Source organism: Mandrillus leucophaeus, unplaced genomic scaffold (assembly GCF_000951045.1).
Source record: "Mandrillus leucophaeus isolate KB7577 unplaced genomic scaffold, Mleu.le_1.0 Scaffold338, whole genome shotgun sequence".
Taxonomy (NCBI): Eukaryota; Metazoa; Chordata; class Mammalia; order Primates; family Cercopithecidae; genus Mandrillus; species Mandrillus leucophaeus.
Window position 1 is genome coordinate 2,865,287 of NW_012103565.1, and position 18,694 is coordinate 2,883,980.

General features: G+C 36.4%; 1 protein-coding gene across 2 annotated transcripts in view; it reads left to right on the top strand.

The window, feature by feature from the left end:
* The window catches only part of KPNA3 (karyopherin alpha 3 (importin alpha 4)), a 103,432-nt gene extending 84,999 nt beyond the window's left edge, over nt 1-18,433 (top strand). For both annotated transcript variants that reach the window (XM_011988777.1, XM_011988778.1), the window contains 7 exons: nt 7,205-7,336; nt 8,535-8,663; nt 11,453-11,557; nt 11,658-11,729; nt 12,015-12,177; nt 15,261-15,355; nt 15,829-18,433. In XM_011988777.1, coding sequence (XP_011844167.1) covers nt 7,205-7,336; nt 8,535-8,663; nt 11,453-11,557; nt 11,658-11,729; nt 12,015-12,177; nt 15,261-15,355; nt 15,829-15,927 — 795 coding nt within the window. In that variant the 3' untranslated portion in view covers nt 15,928-18,433. The remainder of the gene's footprint in view (nt 1-7,204; nt 7,337-8,534; nt 8,664-11,452; nt 11,558-11,657; nt 11,730-12,014; nt 12,178-15,260; nt 15,356-15,828) is intronic.
* Nucleotides 18,434-18,694: the final 261 nt, after the last annotated feature.

Here is an 18,694-nt window from a genome sequence, read left to right on the forward strand (position 1 = left end):
TTGTCTCACATCATATAACTAGGATGAATAGGATCTTGACAGGTTGAGAGAAAGTCATTTCAAGAACATGGGGGAAGATACTAAGGACTCAAGAATACATGGAGGTTTAAGAGAATACAGGTAGATAATAACCTAATATATTTGCTAAGGAGTTGATTTGCAGAGTCTTTGATTCTTTTTTTTTTTTTTTTTTCCCCAAGATGGAGTCTCGCTCTATCACCTAGGCTGGAGTGCAGTGGCGCAATCTAGGCTCACTGCAACCTCCGCCTCCCGGGTTCAAGGGATTCTCCTGCCTCAGCCTCTCCAGTAGCTGGGATTACAGTGTACACCACCACTCGCTGCTTATTTTTTATATGAGTTTTTTATTCTATATTAAATAGTTTTAAGTTTATCTTGTAACAAGTACAGAGTCATTGTATATTTTTTAAATTGTGAAATGATATTTCTGTTTTATACAGATAAAATTATCTGTAACAGACAAATAACACATAAAAGGTATGGAAGGTTTGGAGGGGGGTAAGTTTGAATGTAGGTAGATGTATTTTGCTATCATAATAGGTTTAGGGAAATCGATGAAGGCATGGGCTCTTATTAAATTGCAATGGTAGGAATGGTTAGGGGAGAAAAAACTTTGAGTGTTAGGAAATAGAGTAGAACTTGGAACTTGTTCCTCAGTGGTGGTATTTTGCAAAAGCAAAAAACAATACAGATTTTGGATTAGTCAGTATTTAAGGGATTGATGAAAACCTGGGCATTGAATGAGATTGCCTGGGGGAGGCTGTATTTTGGAAGGAGGGCTAAAAATGTAACTGAGGAATTCCCTGCATTTCAGCAATGGCAGCAAGGGAAGAAGAACCAACAAAGGAGTTTTTAAAAGTAGTGTGATGATGGCTGGGCACGGTGGCTTCCGTTTGTAATCCTAGCACTTTGGAAGGCTGAGGCGGGCGGATCACTTGAGGTCAAAAGTTTGAGACCAGCCTGGCCAACATGGCAAAACCCTGTCTCTTCTAAAAATACAAAAATTACCTGGGCATCGTAATGCGTGCCTGTAATCCCAGCTACTCGGGAGGCTGAGGCAGGCGAATCGTTTGAGTCAGGGAGGTGGAGGTTGCAGTGAACCAAGATCTTGCCACTGCATTCCCGCCTGGGCAACAGAGCGAGATGCTGTGTTAAAAATAATAATAATAATTAAATTAAGTAGTGTGATAGAAGCATAAACTATGGAACAAAGAGTGGGGAAAAATAAGGCAGAGATTTAATAGGTTCTAGGTCGTATAGTCTTGTCTAAAGAACTACATATCCTTTTTATGTAGCAGATAAGGAGCCAGAGAATAAATGGTCAAATTTTTATTTTGGGTTGATAGCTCAAAGGCTAATATAGCTCAAAGGCAAGAAAATCGCTTGAGCCCAGGAGTTCAAGTCCAGCCTAGGCAACATACTGGGACCCCATCTCTAAAAATAAAAAATTAGAGACTACAAGTATCTGCAGTTTCAGGGTGCCTAAGACCCAGCTGTAGCTTACCTTCTCCCAGCCTTTGAGATATTGTCATGGAGTCCCCACTGAAAACGGTTAATTGATCTCAGTCTACAATTTCATTATTAGCTAGAAAAAAAATAGTTTTCTGCTAATAATAGTAACCATGTAATAGAGAAATATCTTAAGATACCATGTCGTTTTGCATAGGATTCTGTTTTGTGGACACAGTTTATTTAAACACACTATTATGGATAGGCATTTAGGCTATTTCCTGAATTTTGCAAATGTAAAAGTATTATACCAAAGACTAATACTTATATATGTGTGTTTTCATATATTGGAGGTATATCTTCAGGGTATGTTCTTAGAAGCAGGATTGCTGGGTCAAAGAGTGAATGCATTTGTAATTTCGTTGCATACTGACAAATTCCCTACTGTAAGGGTTGTGCCATATTGCCTTGGTATTTGGGAAGGTTTGTATTCTTGTTCTAGTGGTAACTTTTATTCTTTTATCTTTTCTTTTGTACTGTTTTGACAGTTTTAAACAACCTTTTTCGACTCCTTTATCTATTATGTAGTGTATGCAGTGATGCATAGCTTACTGTGTGCATTCAGAAGTGAAAGTGGCTTTCTCAGTATCCTTGCCAAGAGTGTGTTGTCACATTTAAAATTTTTGATCATCTGATAGGTGAGAAATAGTATCTCAGTTTTACTTTGCATTTTACTTTTTATGAATGAAGTTGAACAATTATTTCATTTGTTTAAGGACCATTTTAGTTTGTATCTTTGCGAACAGACTAGTCATATTTACTGTCCGTTTTTCTGTAGGATTTTTGGTCTTTTTCTTAGGTTTTAAGAGTTCTTTATATATTAAAGATATTCTCTTCCATACTTAAAATACTTCCCTAGTTTGTCTTTTGTCTTTGAGCATGATATTTTGCCATGTGAACTTTTTGTATATAATCAAATTCATCAATCTTTTTTTAATTCTATCTACATTTTGTCTGAACTATAGATGTTTTATGTTAGAGAAATATCTATACATTCCTTTTTTTGGGTGTTCTATCAAGGACACTAAAAAAATGTGATGAATTTTTCAGTGTCTACAGAGAAAATTATATTATTTTTCTCCTTAAATCTACTATTAAAACTTATATTAATGATATTTTTAAAAACTGACCCATCCTTGCATTCTTTGAATAATTTCACTTGATCATTATATGTTAGTTTCTTAATGTAGTACGTGATTCTGTTTAATATTTTATTTCAGATTTTTACATCAGCATTCACGTTAAGTGATACTGGTTTGCAGTTTAGCTTTTGTTCAATTTATTAGGCAATAATTGACATTAATTACAAATACTAATATTAATTTTAATTATATTAATACAGTTAGTTAATGGTGCTATCATCTTGATGTATTAGGTTTTATACTTTTATTGTTTTATTAAAGTTTAGATGTTAATGTTATGGTTCCTTCATTTTCTGTACTCTGGAACAATTTATATAGCATCGAGTCTATCTGACCTTTGAAGATTTGATAGTTTCCCTCTTAAATCCTTTGGGGTTTTGGTACTTTTTTGTGGAATTAGTTTCGTGATAATTTTCTTTATTTTTGATGTGGAAGTTGGCTTGTTTAAGCACTCTTTCTAAAGGAGGTCAGTTTTTATAAACTATTGTTCTAGGAAATTTTTCACTGCATCTACGTTTACTTGCATTAAAGTGTGCAGGGTAGTTTTTATACGGGTTTTGTTCTAATTTATTATTTTAAGAGTTATTATCATTTCTCATTTTGTGTATTTGTGCCCCTTCCCTGCTCTTTTCTAATTAAATTAGGTAGGACTTTTTCTGTGTTTCTTAGTTTTTTGTGTTTTGTTTTGTTTCAGAGAACCAGGGTTTCAGTTTATTAGCTAGATCTGTGATTTTTCTGTTCTTTATCTCATTGTGTATTTTTCATTGACACATCATAATTACCCAAAATCCGTAGTTTGCACTGTGGTTCATTCACTCTTGCTATTGTGCATTCTGTGGGTTCAGACACATTTGTATAAATTTTTAAGGCTGTGAATTTTCCTTTAATCACTGTTTTAAATAAACCTCATAGATTCTGATGTGTGGCATTTTTGTTTTAACTTTTTAGAAATTTTGTTGAGTTTAGTCCAGGCATTTTGGCTCATGCCTGTAATTCCAGCACTTTGGGAGGCTGAGGTGGGCGGATCACCTGAGGTCAGGAGTTTGAGACCAGCCTGGCCAACATGGTAAAACCTCATTTCTACTAAAAACACAAAAATTAGCTGGGTGTGATGGTGCGCGCCTGTAATCCCAGCTACACAGGAGGCTGAGGCAGGAGAATCACTTGAACTCAGGAGGCAGAGGTTGCAGTGAGCCAAGATTGCGCCACTACACCCCAGTCAGGGTGACAGAGTGAGACTGTCTCAAAAAGAAAAAATAGAAATTTTGTTGTTGGGTTTTTTTGTTTTTTTGTGTATTTTTTTTTCACCCAAGAGTTGTTTAATATAAGGCTATTACATTTCTGTATAGAAAAGGCTTTTTTGGTTTTCAGTTTAGTTTAGTTTAGTTTACTTTAGTTTAGTTTAGTTTAGTTTGAGACAGAGTCTGGCTCAGTCACCCAGGCTGGAGTGCAGTGGCACAATCTCGGCTCACTGCAACCTTTGCCTCCCGGGTTCAAGCAGTTCTCTTGCCTCAGCCTCCCGAGTAGGTGGGATCATAGGCACGTGCCACCATGCCCTGCTAATTTATGTTTTTAGTAGAGATGAGTTTCTCCATGTTGGTTAGGTTGGTCTCAAACTCCTGACCTCAGGAGATCCACCTGCCTCAGCCATCCAAAATGCTGGGATTACAGGCGTGAGCCACCACGCCCGGCCGGTTTTCATTTTATTAATGTATAATTTTGTTGCTTTGTGATAGGCTTATAATGTTTCTGACTTAGGTAATTTATTAATGTTTTCTTTGAACCTAATGTGATATTTGTACATGTGCAAGTTGTTGCCATTATTGGGGTATAAAGTTCAATATACATTCATAAGAGTTATATCTTTAGTTTTTGCCAATTTGACTTCTCTCATATGACAGTAGTATGTTAAAACCTATTATTAGTATGTTTTTGCATATATTTGTGTGTGTGTTTATTCTCTGCTTGAAAACAGTGATTGCAAGGTTATTTGATTAATAGATGTTTATAATTGTTGTATTTTCATGATAATTTGTGGGATTTAACTTTGTAAGGTATCTTTTTCCTTTGTAATGCTTTTTAGCTTAAATTCTACTGGTCTTTTTACAGGATTACAACCTCAGCTTTCTTTTTATTGTTTATTTGGTATACTTTTGCTCATCCCTTTATTTTTAGCCTTTCCAAATTCTTTGTTTTATGTGTGTCTCTTGTATACAGCATGGAATTGAGTTTTGTTTTGAGAGCCAGAGCCAATTTGAAAATCTTTTTTTTTTTTTTTTTTTTTAAAATAGGTGAGTAGGCCCATTCACATAAGTTGATAGATTGATTTGAACTGTCACTTTGTGAAATAATTTCTATGTGTTTTTTTTTCTCTGCTTAGCATACTTTTATCTTTTTCAATTTTCTTTTGGTATTTGGGGAGATTTGTATTTTTGTTCTAGTGGTTACCTTTATTCTTACGCCTTTTTGATGCTCCTTTTTTACTATCTGTTTTGACAGTTTAAAATATGTTTTTTAACTTCTATCTCTTACCTGTGCAGTGATGCATGAGCTTATTCTATTTTCTCTTCTCTTGACTCAGCCTCCCATTTTTTAATCTGATTCTAGACTTACCTATTTTGCCAAATTTGGAACATGTTTCTTCACATTTTTTTCAGCTCCTCGTTTCCTTGTAGGGACTCTGAAGACACAAATATTAGATCTATTTTCATTGTGCTGGAAGTTCCTGAGAGTTAATTTCTCTTTAATTTTTTTTTTTTTTTTTTTTTTTTTTTTCTGTTGTTCAGTTTGGATGATTTCTGTTGAAATGTCTTTGGGTTCGTTGATTTCTTTTTCCCCCCTCCATCATGTCAGGTTTTTTTGCTGAGAATTCTCATTTTAAATTTGTTTCAAATGTGTTCATAATTGTTCACCAGTGCATTTTTATGGTAGTTACTTTAAAATCTTATCAAGTCTTTGTCAGATAATTCCAATATCTGTGTCGTCTCAATATTGGCATATGTTGACTGTCTTTTCTCTTTTGAGAAATTCCTGGATCTTGGTATGAAGGGTTATTTTCCATTGTAGCCTACACATACTGGTGTTATGCTTTGAGACCCCTGTTTCTAGATAAATCTAGTTACCTGTTACTGCCAGGCTGGGCAGTAGCCAGACTTTGTTCTCACACACAGCATCTGCAGACACCTCCAGCAGGGAGGCCTCCTCACTTCCAGGATGGGAAATGGGCTGGTAGGTGGGCTCTGCTCTTAGGCCCAGCTTCTATCCTCCAATTTTTGAAGTTGCAGTATTTCTATTTTTCTAAAACCTATAACATTTACAAATTCTTTTTCCACTCTTATCTCGTTTGTGTTAGTCCTTGATATACAATTAACGTATGTTATATACTCATTTATCAATCCTGTTGCTGAAGTTGCCCCAGTCATCTGTTGAATGAAGCTCATGCTCTAGTTAAGGGATCAGTAAAATTTTCTGTAAAAGTTCAGAGAATATCTTAGGCTTTGCAGGCCATATAGTCTCTTCCACTGAAGTGGACTTCCCTCTCCCTTTCTCTGCTCTCTTTTACACAGTCTTGAGGCAAGAGGTCCAGACAAAAGCTAGAATTTAATTTTTTTCTCCTCTTACAGGTAATGGAAATTTTTAGTGTTCTCTGACTCTTAGTGATGCTGAAGGGGTGTGGGTTATATGTGTGGTTTTATTTTATTTATTCATCTATATGCTTTTTTGAAGGGTATGTGAATTCAGGTGCCTGCTATTATTTTAGGGCAAAAAGATGTGATGTCTTCAATTTGGATGACCTAATAGGAAACATCTTGATTTTGCATAAGCTACAACCAGTGCTTATATTCCTCTGTGACAATACCAAGCAGTGCCACATACAAGATCTGTGACTTTGAATGAATCACCAGATCTCTGAGCCTGTTTTCTTCTATGTAGTTGCAAAGTTAGGATGGGCATAGGGCATGGTTTATATTCCAGGCTTTTCAGTTGGGGACACATTTCAGGAGATTTTCAAACAATTTTTTCCCCAGATGAAGTTAAAGTGCCAAGTCATTTCTTTTATTAGTTTACTTTAGTAGTCTGAAAAATTGTATTACTAAATATGTTGGAAAACCAGTAGAGTATATAGAAGACCTTTCTGTTCTCTTCTGAACTTAAAACAGCATGGTGTGTTGGCCTCATTCTTGTAAATAGTGTTTTTCTATGTGATTATTAGGTAGCTAATTTGTGAGGGCAGGGAGAATTACTTTTCTGCCTGTTTTTAAATGCATCTATCTGATACATAAATGCAGAAGTTGGAATAGAAGTTTTCCCAGACTTCTGTGTCTCATTTTTTGTGAAAAATGATCTGAGGTAGGCATTGAGAGACAGATAAGGTACTTTCTACTTAGTAGGTTAATCAGCTAAGCAGATATTTTTGCCGCTAAGCTAAAACATGAAATTTGCTTACTTTTTCTGTCACTACTCCTGAGGCGTGTTGAACATGTAAAGCAGTCAAACAAATATGTAAAATGGTTTTTCTTTTGTGTTTCCTGTAGATTCTTGTAGACACTGTTTGGGCTCTGTCATACTTGACAGATGGAGGTAATGAGCAGATACAGATGGTTATTGATTCAGGAGTTGTGCCATTTCTTGTGCCCCTTCTGAGCCATCAGGAAGTCAAAGTTCAAGTAAGTATTTTTAAATTCTTCTTATTTGTATAGAATTGTTTGCTATAACCAGTTAACTTGTACAACTAGGCTTTAATTCTATCTGTAAGTGCTTATCTTCCAGATTTCTTCTGCTAGTCCCTGAGCCTCATTTTGTTGATTTCCAAATCTTTATCTCACCCAAATTCATTGCTGAGTTCCACCCTGTATAGCCAATTGTTCTTGACCCTTTATACATACCATCTAAGAACTCCTTCAAGCTTTCCATGTTTTACTAGACAGAAATGAAACAATCATCTCCCACATACCTGCTCTTCTTCCTTGTCTGCTTTCAGTGAACAGCATGGCCTAAGCTAGAAATTTTGATTCCTCCTTGCAATTCCCATTCCATTACAAAATAATTTCAATTCTTCTTATATAGGTTCAAATCTGTCTCTCCTTATCTATCTGGAACCACAGATTTAGTTCAAGACTCTGTCTTTCCCCCAAATACTTGGAATAACCTAATTTCATTTCTACTTTCTCTCCCACTCTAATTAGGGGTAGGCACTTGCTAGATCTGTTCATCCTACTTCTACCAAAGTGACTTTCTAGGTGGAAATGTGTGCCCATTCCAGGCCTTTATTAAAATATATATGTATTTTTTTTGAGATGGAGTCTTGCTCTGTCCCCCAAGCTGGAGTATGGTAGTGGGATCTCTGCTCACTGCAGCCTCTGCCTCTTGATTCTCCTGCCTCAGCCTTCAGAGTAGCTGGGATTACAGGCATGCACCATCACACTCGCTAATTTTTGTATTTTTAGTTAGAGATGGAGTTTCACTATGTTGCCCAGGCTGGTCTTAAACTCCTGACCTCAGGTGATCCCCTACCTTGGCCTCCCAAAGTGCTGGGATTACAGGCATGAGCCACCATGCCCAGCCTTAAGAAACTGGACTTCTAGCATTTTAATTTAGATTTATTTTTTTTCATTTAATTTCCTTTTATTTTTTGAATCTTTTTCCAACCAATTTTCACACAATTTTTTTTTCATGAAGTTTCAGTTTTTCACAAGAGACTATTTAAAATTCAGAATTGCTCTCAGACTTCTTGGTGCTTTGTGAAAGGATGAAATAAGTGTTATTCACGCCTTGGCATTTTTACTTTTTCTCAGGATTATGAAAAATATAGAATCAGTCTTATAAGCAAATAAATTTATAGAAAACATTTTATCCCCACCCTAGACAGCAGCCCTCCGAGCAGTTGGCAACATAGTGACTGGCACCGATGAGCAGACCCAGGTTGTTCTCAATTGTGATGTCCTGTCACACTTCCCAAATCTCTTATCACACCCAAAAGAGAAGATAAATAAGGTAAGACATATAATGTCCTCATTATGCTATTTCTCTTTCTATGTCTCATTTTTAACTGTCTCCTTGTTTCTATTGCTGCTTGTGTGTTTTTCTTAAAAACCACTGCAGTGAAGATGAGAATTATTAAATCATCTCTGCAAATGTTTTTCTTCAACTTTTTTTTTTTTTTGAGACAGAGTCTGTCACCCAGGTTGGAGTGCAGTAGCACGATCTCGGCTCACTGCAACCTCTGCCTCCTGGGTTCAAGCAGTTCTCCTGCCTCAGCCTGCCAAGAAGCTGGGACTACAGGCGTCCGCCACCACACCTGGCTAATGTTTGTATTTTTAGTAGAGATGGGGTTTCACCACATTGTCCAGGCTGGTGTCGAACTCCTGACCTTGTGATCCGCCTGCTTCAGCCCCACAAAGTGCTGGGATTACAGGTGTAAGCCACTGCACCCAGCCTTTTTCAACTTTTAATTGCTTCTGGTAGGTGCTGCCCTGATCATCACAGAGTAAAAAACATTTTTAGACTACCTGTGTTTCTATTTAAATAGACTGAGCATAGCAACAATCATTAAATTGTAGCCACTTGAAAGTGCAGACAAAATCTGCCATTTGAATGGGCTGGTATTTTTGTTAAACAAACAGATCATAAAAATTTGATCTCCCAGCAAAATTAGATTGAATCCAAAGACGAGGTGCCTAAATTCAAGGATCATAAAAAATTACTCTTTTTAAGATTTCAAGCTTCATAGACAAGTTTATTATTAATTGTGTAATATGTACTTACTAGTAAAAAGTCTTCATGTCTGGCTTATTTCATCCAGCATGTTTTCAAGGTTCATCCATTTGGCAGCATGTGTCAGAACTTCTTTCTGTGGCTGAATAAATATTCCCTTATATGTATACACCACGTTTTGTTTTTCCATCTTTCTGTTGATGGACACTTGGGTTGTTTCCACCTTTTCACTGTTATGAATAATGCTGCAGTGAACATTGGCATACAAATACCTATTTGAGTTCCCACTTTCAATTTCTTTGGATAGTAACTGAGAGTAGAATTGCTCGATCATATGTTAATTCTGGGTTTAGCTTTTTGAGGAACCACCAAACCGTTTTCTATTGCAGCTGCTTTACATTCCCACCAGCAATGTTACTAGAATTCTAATTTCTCCACATCCTAGCCAACGCTTATTTTCTATTAAAAAAAATTATTGACATCCTAGTAGATGTGAAGTGATGTCTCATTGTGGTTTAAATTTACATTTAGTTTACTGAAGTTTTGTCTGCCTAATACACTACCATCACCCAAACCCAGCAGAACTGATCATTTCTTCTTCGTCGTCATAACTATATTTATGTAGTTGCTTGACTATAATTTGACTATTGAGTTCTTATAGAAAAGTATGGTGTCAAAAAACACATTTTAAAGATACATTTGTTCCAGTGAAGAGAAAGAAGCCAGAGACTTTCAGACTCTGAACCAGTTATTTTTACTATAGAAATTTTTAACAATATAGGTGATTTTTTTTTTTTTAGTTAAATAAATGTATTCCATAACTAGAAACAACTGAGAAGTGAGGAAGCTGAGTAGAAGTCAGCAGAGAAAGGTTTCGGCCTGTGATGCAGTATGTTCTTAAGTGAGGGTATCGAAGGGGTAGAGGAAAATTTCATAGAAATGCTGTCTTGGCTTCAGCAGGCAATTAGTTACTTCAAAAATTTTTTGCCTTGAAAATTTGTTACTTGCATCTTGAGACCATCATGGGACCCCGGAAGTAGAAGTTACCAACTTGATTTTCTTCCCTCAGCATTTTTGTTTGAAACTTTTTAAATCTAACTGTGCAAGAATAGTATAGTGAACACCCATGTACTCTGAACACAGATTCAGCAATTATTAACAACTTACCACAGTTGGATGGCAAAATAAATTCAGTTGTGGAAGAGGAAGATACACATGTGATACTGACCTATAAACAGCTCACAGACGTGTTGATGACTTCTAAATCCTTTAGTTTTAGAATATTTATGTTATGTAGACCCATGCTAGTTAGATGGTTAATTTCTATGGAATACTTGAATGACTATATCTTGTGAGTAAATGTTTTTAAAATAAAAAATTCACCTTTATTAGAAGTAGTTTTTAAGTAGTTTTAGAAATTCAGTTGTATAGTGGCTGGGCGCAGTGGCTCACGCCTGTAATCCCAGCACTTTGGGAGGCTGAGGCGGGTGGATCACGAGGTCAGGAGATTGAGACCATCCTGGGTAACACAGTGAAACCCCGTCTCTGCTAAAAATAGAAAAAAATTAGCCGGGCTTGGCGACAGGCGCCTGTAGTCCCAGCTACTCAGGAGGCTGAGGCAGGAGAATGGTGTGAACCCGGGAGGTGGAGCTTGCAGTGAGCCGAGATCATGCCACTGCACTCCAGCCTGGGCGACAGAGTGAGACTCCGTCTCAAAAAAAAAAAAAAAAAAAAAAAAGAAATTCAGTTGTATATTTATTTGTGTCTTTTAGAGGAAGCTGCTTTGTTCACTTCTGTATCACCATTTCCTAGAATAATGCCTAGCTTATAGTAGGCCTATATACTAATGAATGGATAAATGCCAGGTTATTAGAGCCCAAATATAATTAATGGAAATTTCCTTATTGTTTAAAATGGAAGATTTTGTATACCTAATCAGTTTTTAGATGCAGTCTGTTTAATGTAATTTAGGTGATTTCGTTATTGTCTATATAAAATATATTAAAATAGAAAGGCATTAAAGGTATTATTTTTCAAATAAAGGTGCCCTATATTTTGTTCAATTATAGGAAGCAGTGTGGTTCCTTTCCAACATAACAGCAGGCAACCAGCAACAAGTTCAAGCTGTAATAGATGCTGGATTAATTCCTATGATTATTCATCAGCTTGCTAAGGTTGGTCATATTATGAGTTCACTGAGTCTATTAATCTGTTAATAACCAAGACTTTTTGGATAAAGAGTCCATTTTATGATCTCTTATTTTTAACCTTCAGGGGGACTTTGGAACACAAAAAGAAGCTGCTTGGGCAATCAGCAACTTAACAATAAGTGGCAGAAAAGATCAGGTGAGTTTGAAAACCTGTAACTGTCATGATTGTTAATACTGGAAAGCATGCTACTCTCTTATGTTTAGCAGTTACTGACTGTGTTGTGTTGTTTTTGGGGAAAAGATAGCTGTGTTGCCCAGGCTAGAGTGCAGTTGCTATTCACGGGCGTGACCATAAAGCACTACATCCTCCAACTCCTGGGCTCAAGATACCCTCCTGCCTCAGCCTTCCAGGTAGCACGACACCCTGCTGGGGAATAGATAATTATATAAATAAAAATATGTCTTCTCTTTTGTTGTCTAGGTTGAGTACCTTGTACAGCAGAATGTAATACCACCGTTCTGTAATTTACTGTCAGTGAAAGATTCTCAAGTGGTTCAGGTGGTTCTAGATGGTCTAAAAAACATTCTGATAATGGCCGGTGATGAAGCAAGCACAATAGCTGAAATAATAGAGGAATGTGGAGGTAAGAGTGGATTGATTGAAGAAGAATATTTGAGCACTGGAACTCTGAAACATTAGTTCTTTAAAGTCAACTTAGTAGAAAGAAAATTACTAGGATATGTTGTTTTTAAATGATCACAGTATGTTGCTTTTCTTTATTCACTATGTTTGCATTCCAAGAGGATTTTCCAGAAGACAGTAGTCCATACTTTGCAAAAACTGGTTGTGAAGGTCACTGTGTAACCTTCTAGAGATTGACAACATAGTTTTTTTTTTTGGAGACAGAATCTTGCTCTGTCACCCAGGCTGGAGTGCAGTGGCACAAACTCAGCTCACTGCAACCTCTGCCTCCCGAGTTCAAGCGGTTCTCACACCTCAGCCTCCCAAGTAGCTGGGATTACAGGTGCATACCACCACACCCAGCTGATTCTTGTGTTTTTAGTAGAGACAGGGTTTCACCAAGTTGGTCTCGAACTCCTGACCTCAAGTGATCCACCTGCCTCGGCCTCCCAAAGTGCTGGGATTACAGGCATGGTCCACTGTGCCTGGCCTGACATTGCATTTTAGGAAACACTAATACTTCTCTTGAAGTCACAGTGCATGACAGCAAATTAAGAGCCCTTGCAACCACTACATAAATTTTAAAGCTTTATTTAATCCAGCATTTCTTAAACTCCTTAACAATGAAACACTTTTGTGTGTGTGTTATTACCATGTAATTCTGTGGACCCCACTTTAGGAAATACTATTCATATACTTGGAAAAGGTTACTGACTTCTGAGTCACCTAGATATTTTGTTTCAATCTCGTAATGGTTCTTATGATTGCCACAACTACATGCCGAAGTTATTACCGTGGCAGTTACTTTGAAATTTTAATGAGAAATAATTGTGATTTGACATACTGTATTATTCTTTAGTAATGACATGTGAAACATATGTTAAAATTCTATTTTTAAATGTACATGTTCAATATGTACTAACATGTCTAAACCTTAGTTTATCATAATGTCATGTTTTAGATTTTTCATTGACTACTTTATATGAATATTCTATTGTTTATTTATTTTTTAAGAGAAAACAAATGCAGTAGGATCATAGAATACTCAAACCAGGAGGATTTCTTTTTGTTGTTGTTGTTGTTTTTTGGTTTTTGGTTTTTTTGAGACAGAGTTTTGCTCTTGTTGCCCAGGCTGGAGCGCAATGCCTCGATCTCTGCTCACCGCAACCTCAGCCTCCCAGGTTAAAATTCTCCTACCTCAGCCTTCTGAGTAGCTGGGATTACAGGCATGCGCCACTACGCCGGCTAAGTTTTTATACTTTTAGTAGAGACAGGGTTTCTCCATGTTGGTCAGGTTGGTCTTAAACTCCCGACCTCAGGTGACCTGCCCACCTCGGCCTCCCAGAGTACTGGGATTACAGGCATGAGCCACTGCACCCGGCCGGGAGGATTTCTTGAGAAGTTATTCCAGAGATTTTAAGGAGTTTTGTCCAAGGTCACAGAAGTAGGTTGTGATAGAAGCAAAATTAAAATCCAGATCTTCTTACTATTAATTCACTGCTCATTCTGCTTTTTCAATATTTTAAGATAATTAAAAATTAGCATTGTAGTCAGGTTCATAACCCAGCAAGTTTGAGCAACTTAGAGAATTATTACTCTTCAGCTTTTTATCAATATAGTTACTTCTGTCTATAGGAGTAATAATTAGGATACATATTAATATTTTATAATTGTATAAAGCACTTTGGCAACAATTTCCCCCATTCTTCTGGTTTATTAGTATATAAGGAAAAAAATGCAACTATTTTAAAATAACCTTCAAAAAGACATTTCAAGGAAGAACATTAAAGTTTGAAATTGGTAAACTTGTGTATATGATGTGTGGAGTAAATATATTGGAAATATAAATGAAGCCATTCTATGGTATCTGTTCTGGAAATATTTTCCCCCAGGTTCAGTGTGGCTATAGGACATAAGACCTCTATTCATTTTTTAAAGAAAGTTTTTCAAAATTTAAATCTTTCTCTTTTATACCAATTATAAGGTTCTAAAAACTTATTTTGTGGTTATATAAAAGTACTAACATTTGGAAAACAAAGAGAAAGATACAAATTACTTTATGAGGCAGTAAGATTAGTAAGATTGGCCGGGCGCGGTGGCTCACACCTGTAATCCCAGCACTTTGGGAGGCTGAGGCGGGCAAATCATGAGGTCAGGAGTTCGAGACCAGCCTGGCCAACACGGTGAAACCCTGTCTCTACTAAAAATACAAAAAATTAGCTAGGCGTAGTGGCGAGAGTCTGTAATCCCAGCTACTTGGAAGGCTGAGGCAAGAGAATCACTTGAACCCAGGAGGTGGAGGTTGCAGTGAGCCGAGATCGCGCCACTGCAGTCCAGCCCTGGGGACAGAGTGAGACTCTATCTCCAAAAAAAGCGCCGGGCGCGGTGGCTCATGCCTGTCATCCCAGCACTTTGGGAGGCTGAGGCGGGGGCGGATCACGACGTCAGGAGATCGAGATCATCCTAGCTAACACAGTGAAACCCCATCTCTAAATTATCCAGGCATGGTGGCAGGTGCCTGTAGTCCCAGCTACTCGGGAGGCTGAGGCAAGAGAATGGCGTGAACCCAGGAGGCAGAGCTTGCAGTGAGCCGAGATCTCGCCACTGCACTCCAGCCTGGGTGACAGAGAGAAACTCCATCTCAAAAAGAAAAAAAGGATTAGTAAGATTATATTAAAGCAGTGTGGGGGAGTCAGTTCTAGTACTGTCACAAACTTGCCATATAACTTGAAATAAGTCTCTTTACATATTTATGCCACAGCTTCCCTCTGTCAAATGGATTGTTTGGGTGTTTTTTTAGACTGCCTGCCTCAGGGATCCGGGTACCTCACGGGCTTCTAAGAAGGAAAAAAATTAGTGGGATTCTGGTCCTCCAACTAGAACCAGCCCCGTGTTTTATCTGTATTTTAGACAAACCACCATCTTAAATGGGGGAGCAGTGTGTTCTGAGTTCCTTAGGATTTCTGCATGATCAAAATGAGCATGGTTTTGATTAGTATCTCCTTATCAATTAACCAGTTATTTTGATTATTTTATTCTTACCAGGTTTGGAGAAAATTGAAGTTTTACAGCAACATGAAAATGAAGACATATATAAATTAGCATTTGAAATCATAGATCAGTATTTCTCTGGTGATGATGTAAGTAGATATTAAAATAGGGTGTGTCTTCATGTAAATGAAAACCTATACACAATGTAAATTTACAAAGAGTTTTATTACTAGGATGACCTAAGTTTGTACTGTATTTCTATTAGACATTCCATCAGTCACTTTCTCTTACTTTGAAACTTCATTATAAGGTAAAGTTGTAAAAACAGTTCTTGTTTCATTTGTAATCTGTTAACTAAGAAGAAATAGTAATTATGTAAGTGATGTATGTTCAGATAGGTTAAATAAATCTACAGATACAGAAACTTAAGGATGCAGTTTTGAAACGTGTTAAATTTTAAATTATTAAATTTGTCACTAAAATTATTGATCTATCCGAATATTTTTAGGTGATTAAAGCATTCACATAGAATTATTTGCTAAGAGGTAAAAAGTCAGTTCCACTTACATCATAATGTATGGTATCATAACCTAATAAGGATTTTCTTCTTGTTTTTTTATAGATTGATGAAGATCCCTGCCTCATTCCTGAAGCAACACAAGGAGGTACTTACAATTTTGATCCAACAGCCAACCTTCAAACAAAAGAATTTAATTTTTAAGTTCAGTTGAGTGCAGCATCTTTCCCACATTCAATATGAAGCACCACCAGATGGCTACCAAATGATAAGAACAACAGCAACAAAAGGCTCCAAAACACACATGCCTCTTTGTTTTGATGCTTCTAAAGCAAGCCATGTCTCAGTCACTTTGCAGTTGCCAAAAGTCACTATCACATGGACTGTAAATGCATATGCATGATTTCCTAAACTGTTTTAGAACTCTCCTTAACAATCTCAACTACCCTATTTTTCCCTGTTCCCTGGTGCCACAGGCTGACAACTGCAGTCTCCAATTTAGAATAAATATTCCATAGTGGTGACATGTCAGCTGCCCACTGATACTCCTTTGGAAAATGGTGCGCTGTGGATCAAGACACTTTGGTATGATGCATATACAAGTTGGAAGACTAAAGAGGTGCAGTGTGATCTGAGCCTCCATCATTGTCCTCCACAAACATATTTTCATATTCTTTATGTGGAAGAATAGATTTTAAAGTACAAGCCAAATGATTTTCATTGGTGGAACTGACACAAAAAAAGTAACTTAAAAACAAGGAACTTGGTTATTGAATAAACAGATAAGTTTAAAAAAACAAAACAAAACTGTACTTCATCTACCAGTAATTGATGTGTTTATTATCTGCCTCAGAAGCCAGGGTTGGAGGAAGAACTTTAGATATGGATATTAATGCTTTTGCCATTATACCTAATTTTTGAGAACAGCAAGCCCTATTTGACCACTCTCTTCAGCCTGTGTGTTCCTGCTGTTTTGAAGTAATCAAATGCTGTGCATGGTATTTTACCTGAGCTGCAACCTGTTATGGACTTGAACTTCTGTTTAAGTTGAAAGCAAGAGTCCCTGACTATAAAGGAAAAACAGCAAAACAAAAAACAAGACAAAAAAAAAAAAAAAAAACTACAAAAGTCTAAAATACCCATTGGTGATGTTTTTTAAAAAATCTTGCTTTCAGCTTTCAGGAGTTAATATTCTTTGTTTTAATTTGATAATTGGATATGGTTGATTTATATTGGGTTTAAACTGTGGAGCTTTCATGTTTACTGTAATTTAGTCTTAAAATATTTTTTACTTAGTAACCAGTGCTTTTGATAATGTGGTTGGCAACAAACCAGCAACTATTTAGAAGTGTCATAAGACTTCATTCTTTGAGTATTGGGAAAGTTAATTCAGATCCTACTCTAAAAGCATCTTCATATATTAAAAGATTCAGACAGGGATCTGTGTAGAGGAGTAATTTGCAGTTATTTAACATAAACCTGATTTGCAGTGATCTCTAAGTAATTCTGCAAAATCCTATTACTATGTCAAGTTATTGCTTTTGGTAAATTGTCTGGCCCAGTTATTAATGAAAGAATATGGATTTGAAAATTTTTAAACTAAATAATTTGTGCTGTCACAGAAATGGTATTGTTGCTCTTGTTTACTGGGTATAATTTCCCAATGCATTGATGTGAAGGGATAGAAAATCTAAACTAATTTAGTTATCCATAGGGGGTGTATTTACTGTGATGAAGATGAGACAGATGCCATCAGAGCTTTGTGAATCAGCTGGGGTGTTTTCACTGATAAACAACACATAGCAGGTGTGCATTCATTACAAATATATGTATCTGCCAAGGTGGAGCCACTTTAAAGAGTGAGTTTTGTCTTGTATCTAAAGTGGATACAAGCGTATGTTTAAACTGCAAGATTTTTACTTGCTAGAGAATCTGTTTTAATATAGTGGTTTGGCCTCTGATTATTTATAGGTTTTATAAATTTTAGAATCAATTTCTCTTTAAGGTGGCTCAGATTTTTCAACTCTTGTGCACATAAAATTGAGTTGAAGTTCATTGTGCCTTTTTTTCTTTATCCAAATTTTGAGTTAAAGCTTCATATGGTAACTGCATCCTGTTTGGACACTATAGTCTAAATTTTTGAAACTGCGTGGTGTTCACTAAAAGTAGGAATAACAACGTAAAAGCTAATTAAGGTCACAAACTTCGGTGAAACCCTTAAAAGTCCAAATCTTCTTGATATTGTGAACTGTACCCCTTCCAGTTTAGTTTCTTCTGGACTTTCCTTACTTAACTGACAGTTACCTTTTAAAATTTGCACACATTATGATTAAAATTGGGCCTCTACTGTGATGATTCCTATTTCCTCTCATGTTTTAAAGTGCAAACTAACATTTAAGTGAACATTAGCATCAAGTAGTGCAGACATTTGTATGCATTTCCTTGATTCAATTTGTGACCTCACCAGTTTTGAATTGGAATTGCACCATTTCGTAGATAAAGGAAACTAAGTATATTGCTGCACTTTTAAGTTTTCAAAACAGTGTTTAAAAATTGCATTGTTTTTATTTTTTTTTAAACTCAGTTTAAAAAGACTAAAACGTTCTTTCAAAAGAGGCATCTAAATGTGTTCCTAATTTTGTATATGGGCTTAGGTTTTGTAACCAATAAAAAAAGCTGCTATCAAATACGATAAAACACTGAAAACTTATTTCTGAAAATAACTTGTTTGTTTTCTGTATGGTTAAATTTAAATTTGGAATTATTTTTTAAAAATCACAATGGAGGTAAATCATGAATTACTCTTTTATTGTATTTTAATATCTCCTTCACACCATTTTACTGAACTAAACTGAAGTCTGTTCACCTGGCACAGTTAGCCAAACATTCACAGCAAGGTTTTGCAGCAGGAAAAAGGAGGGCATTTATCTGCAGGCAGGGCACCAAACAAGAAAAATGAGGCAGCTCACGC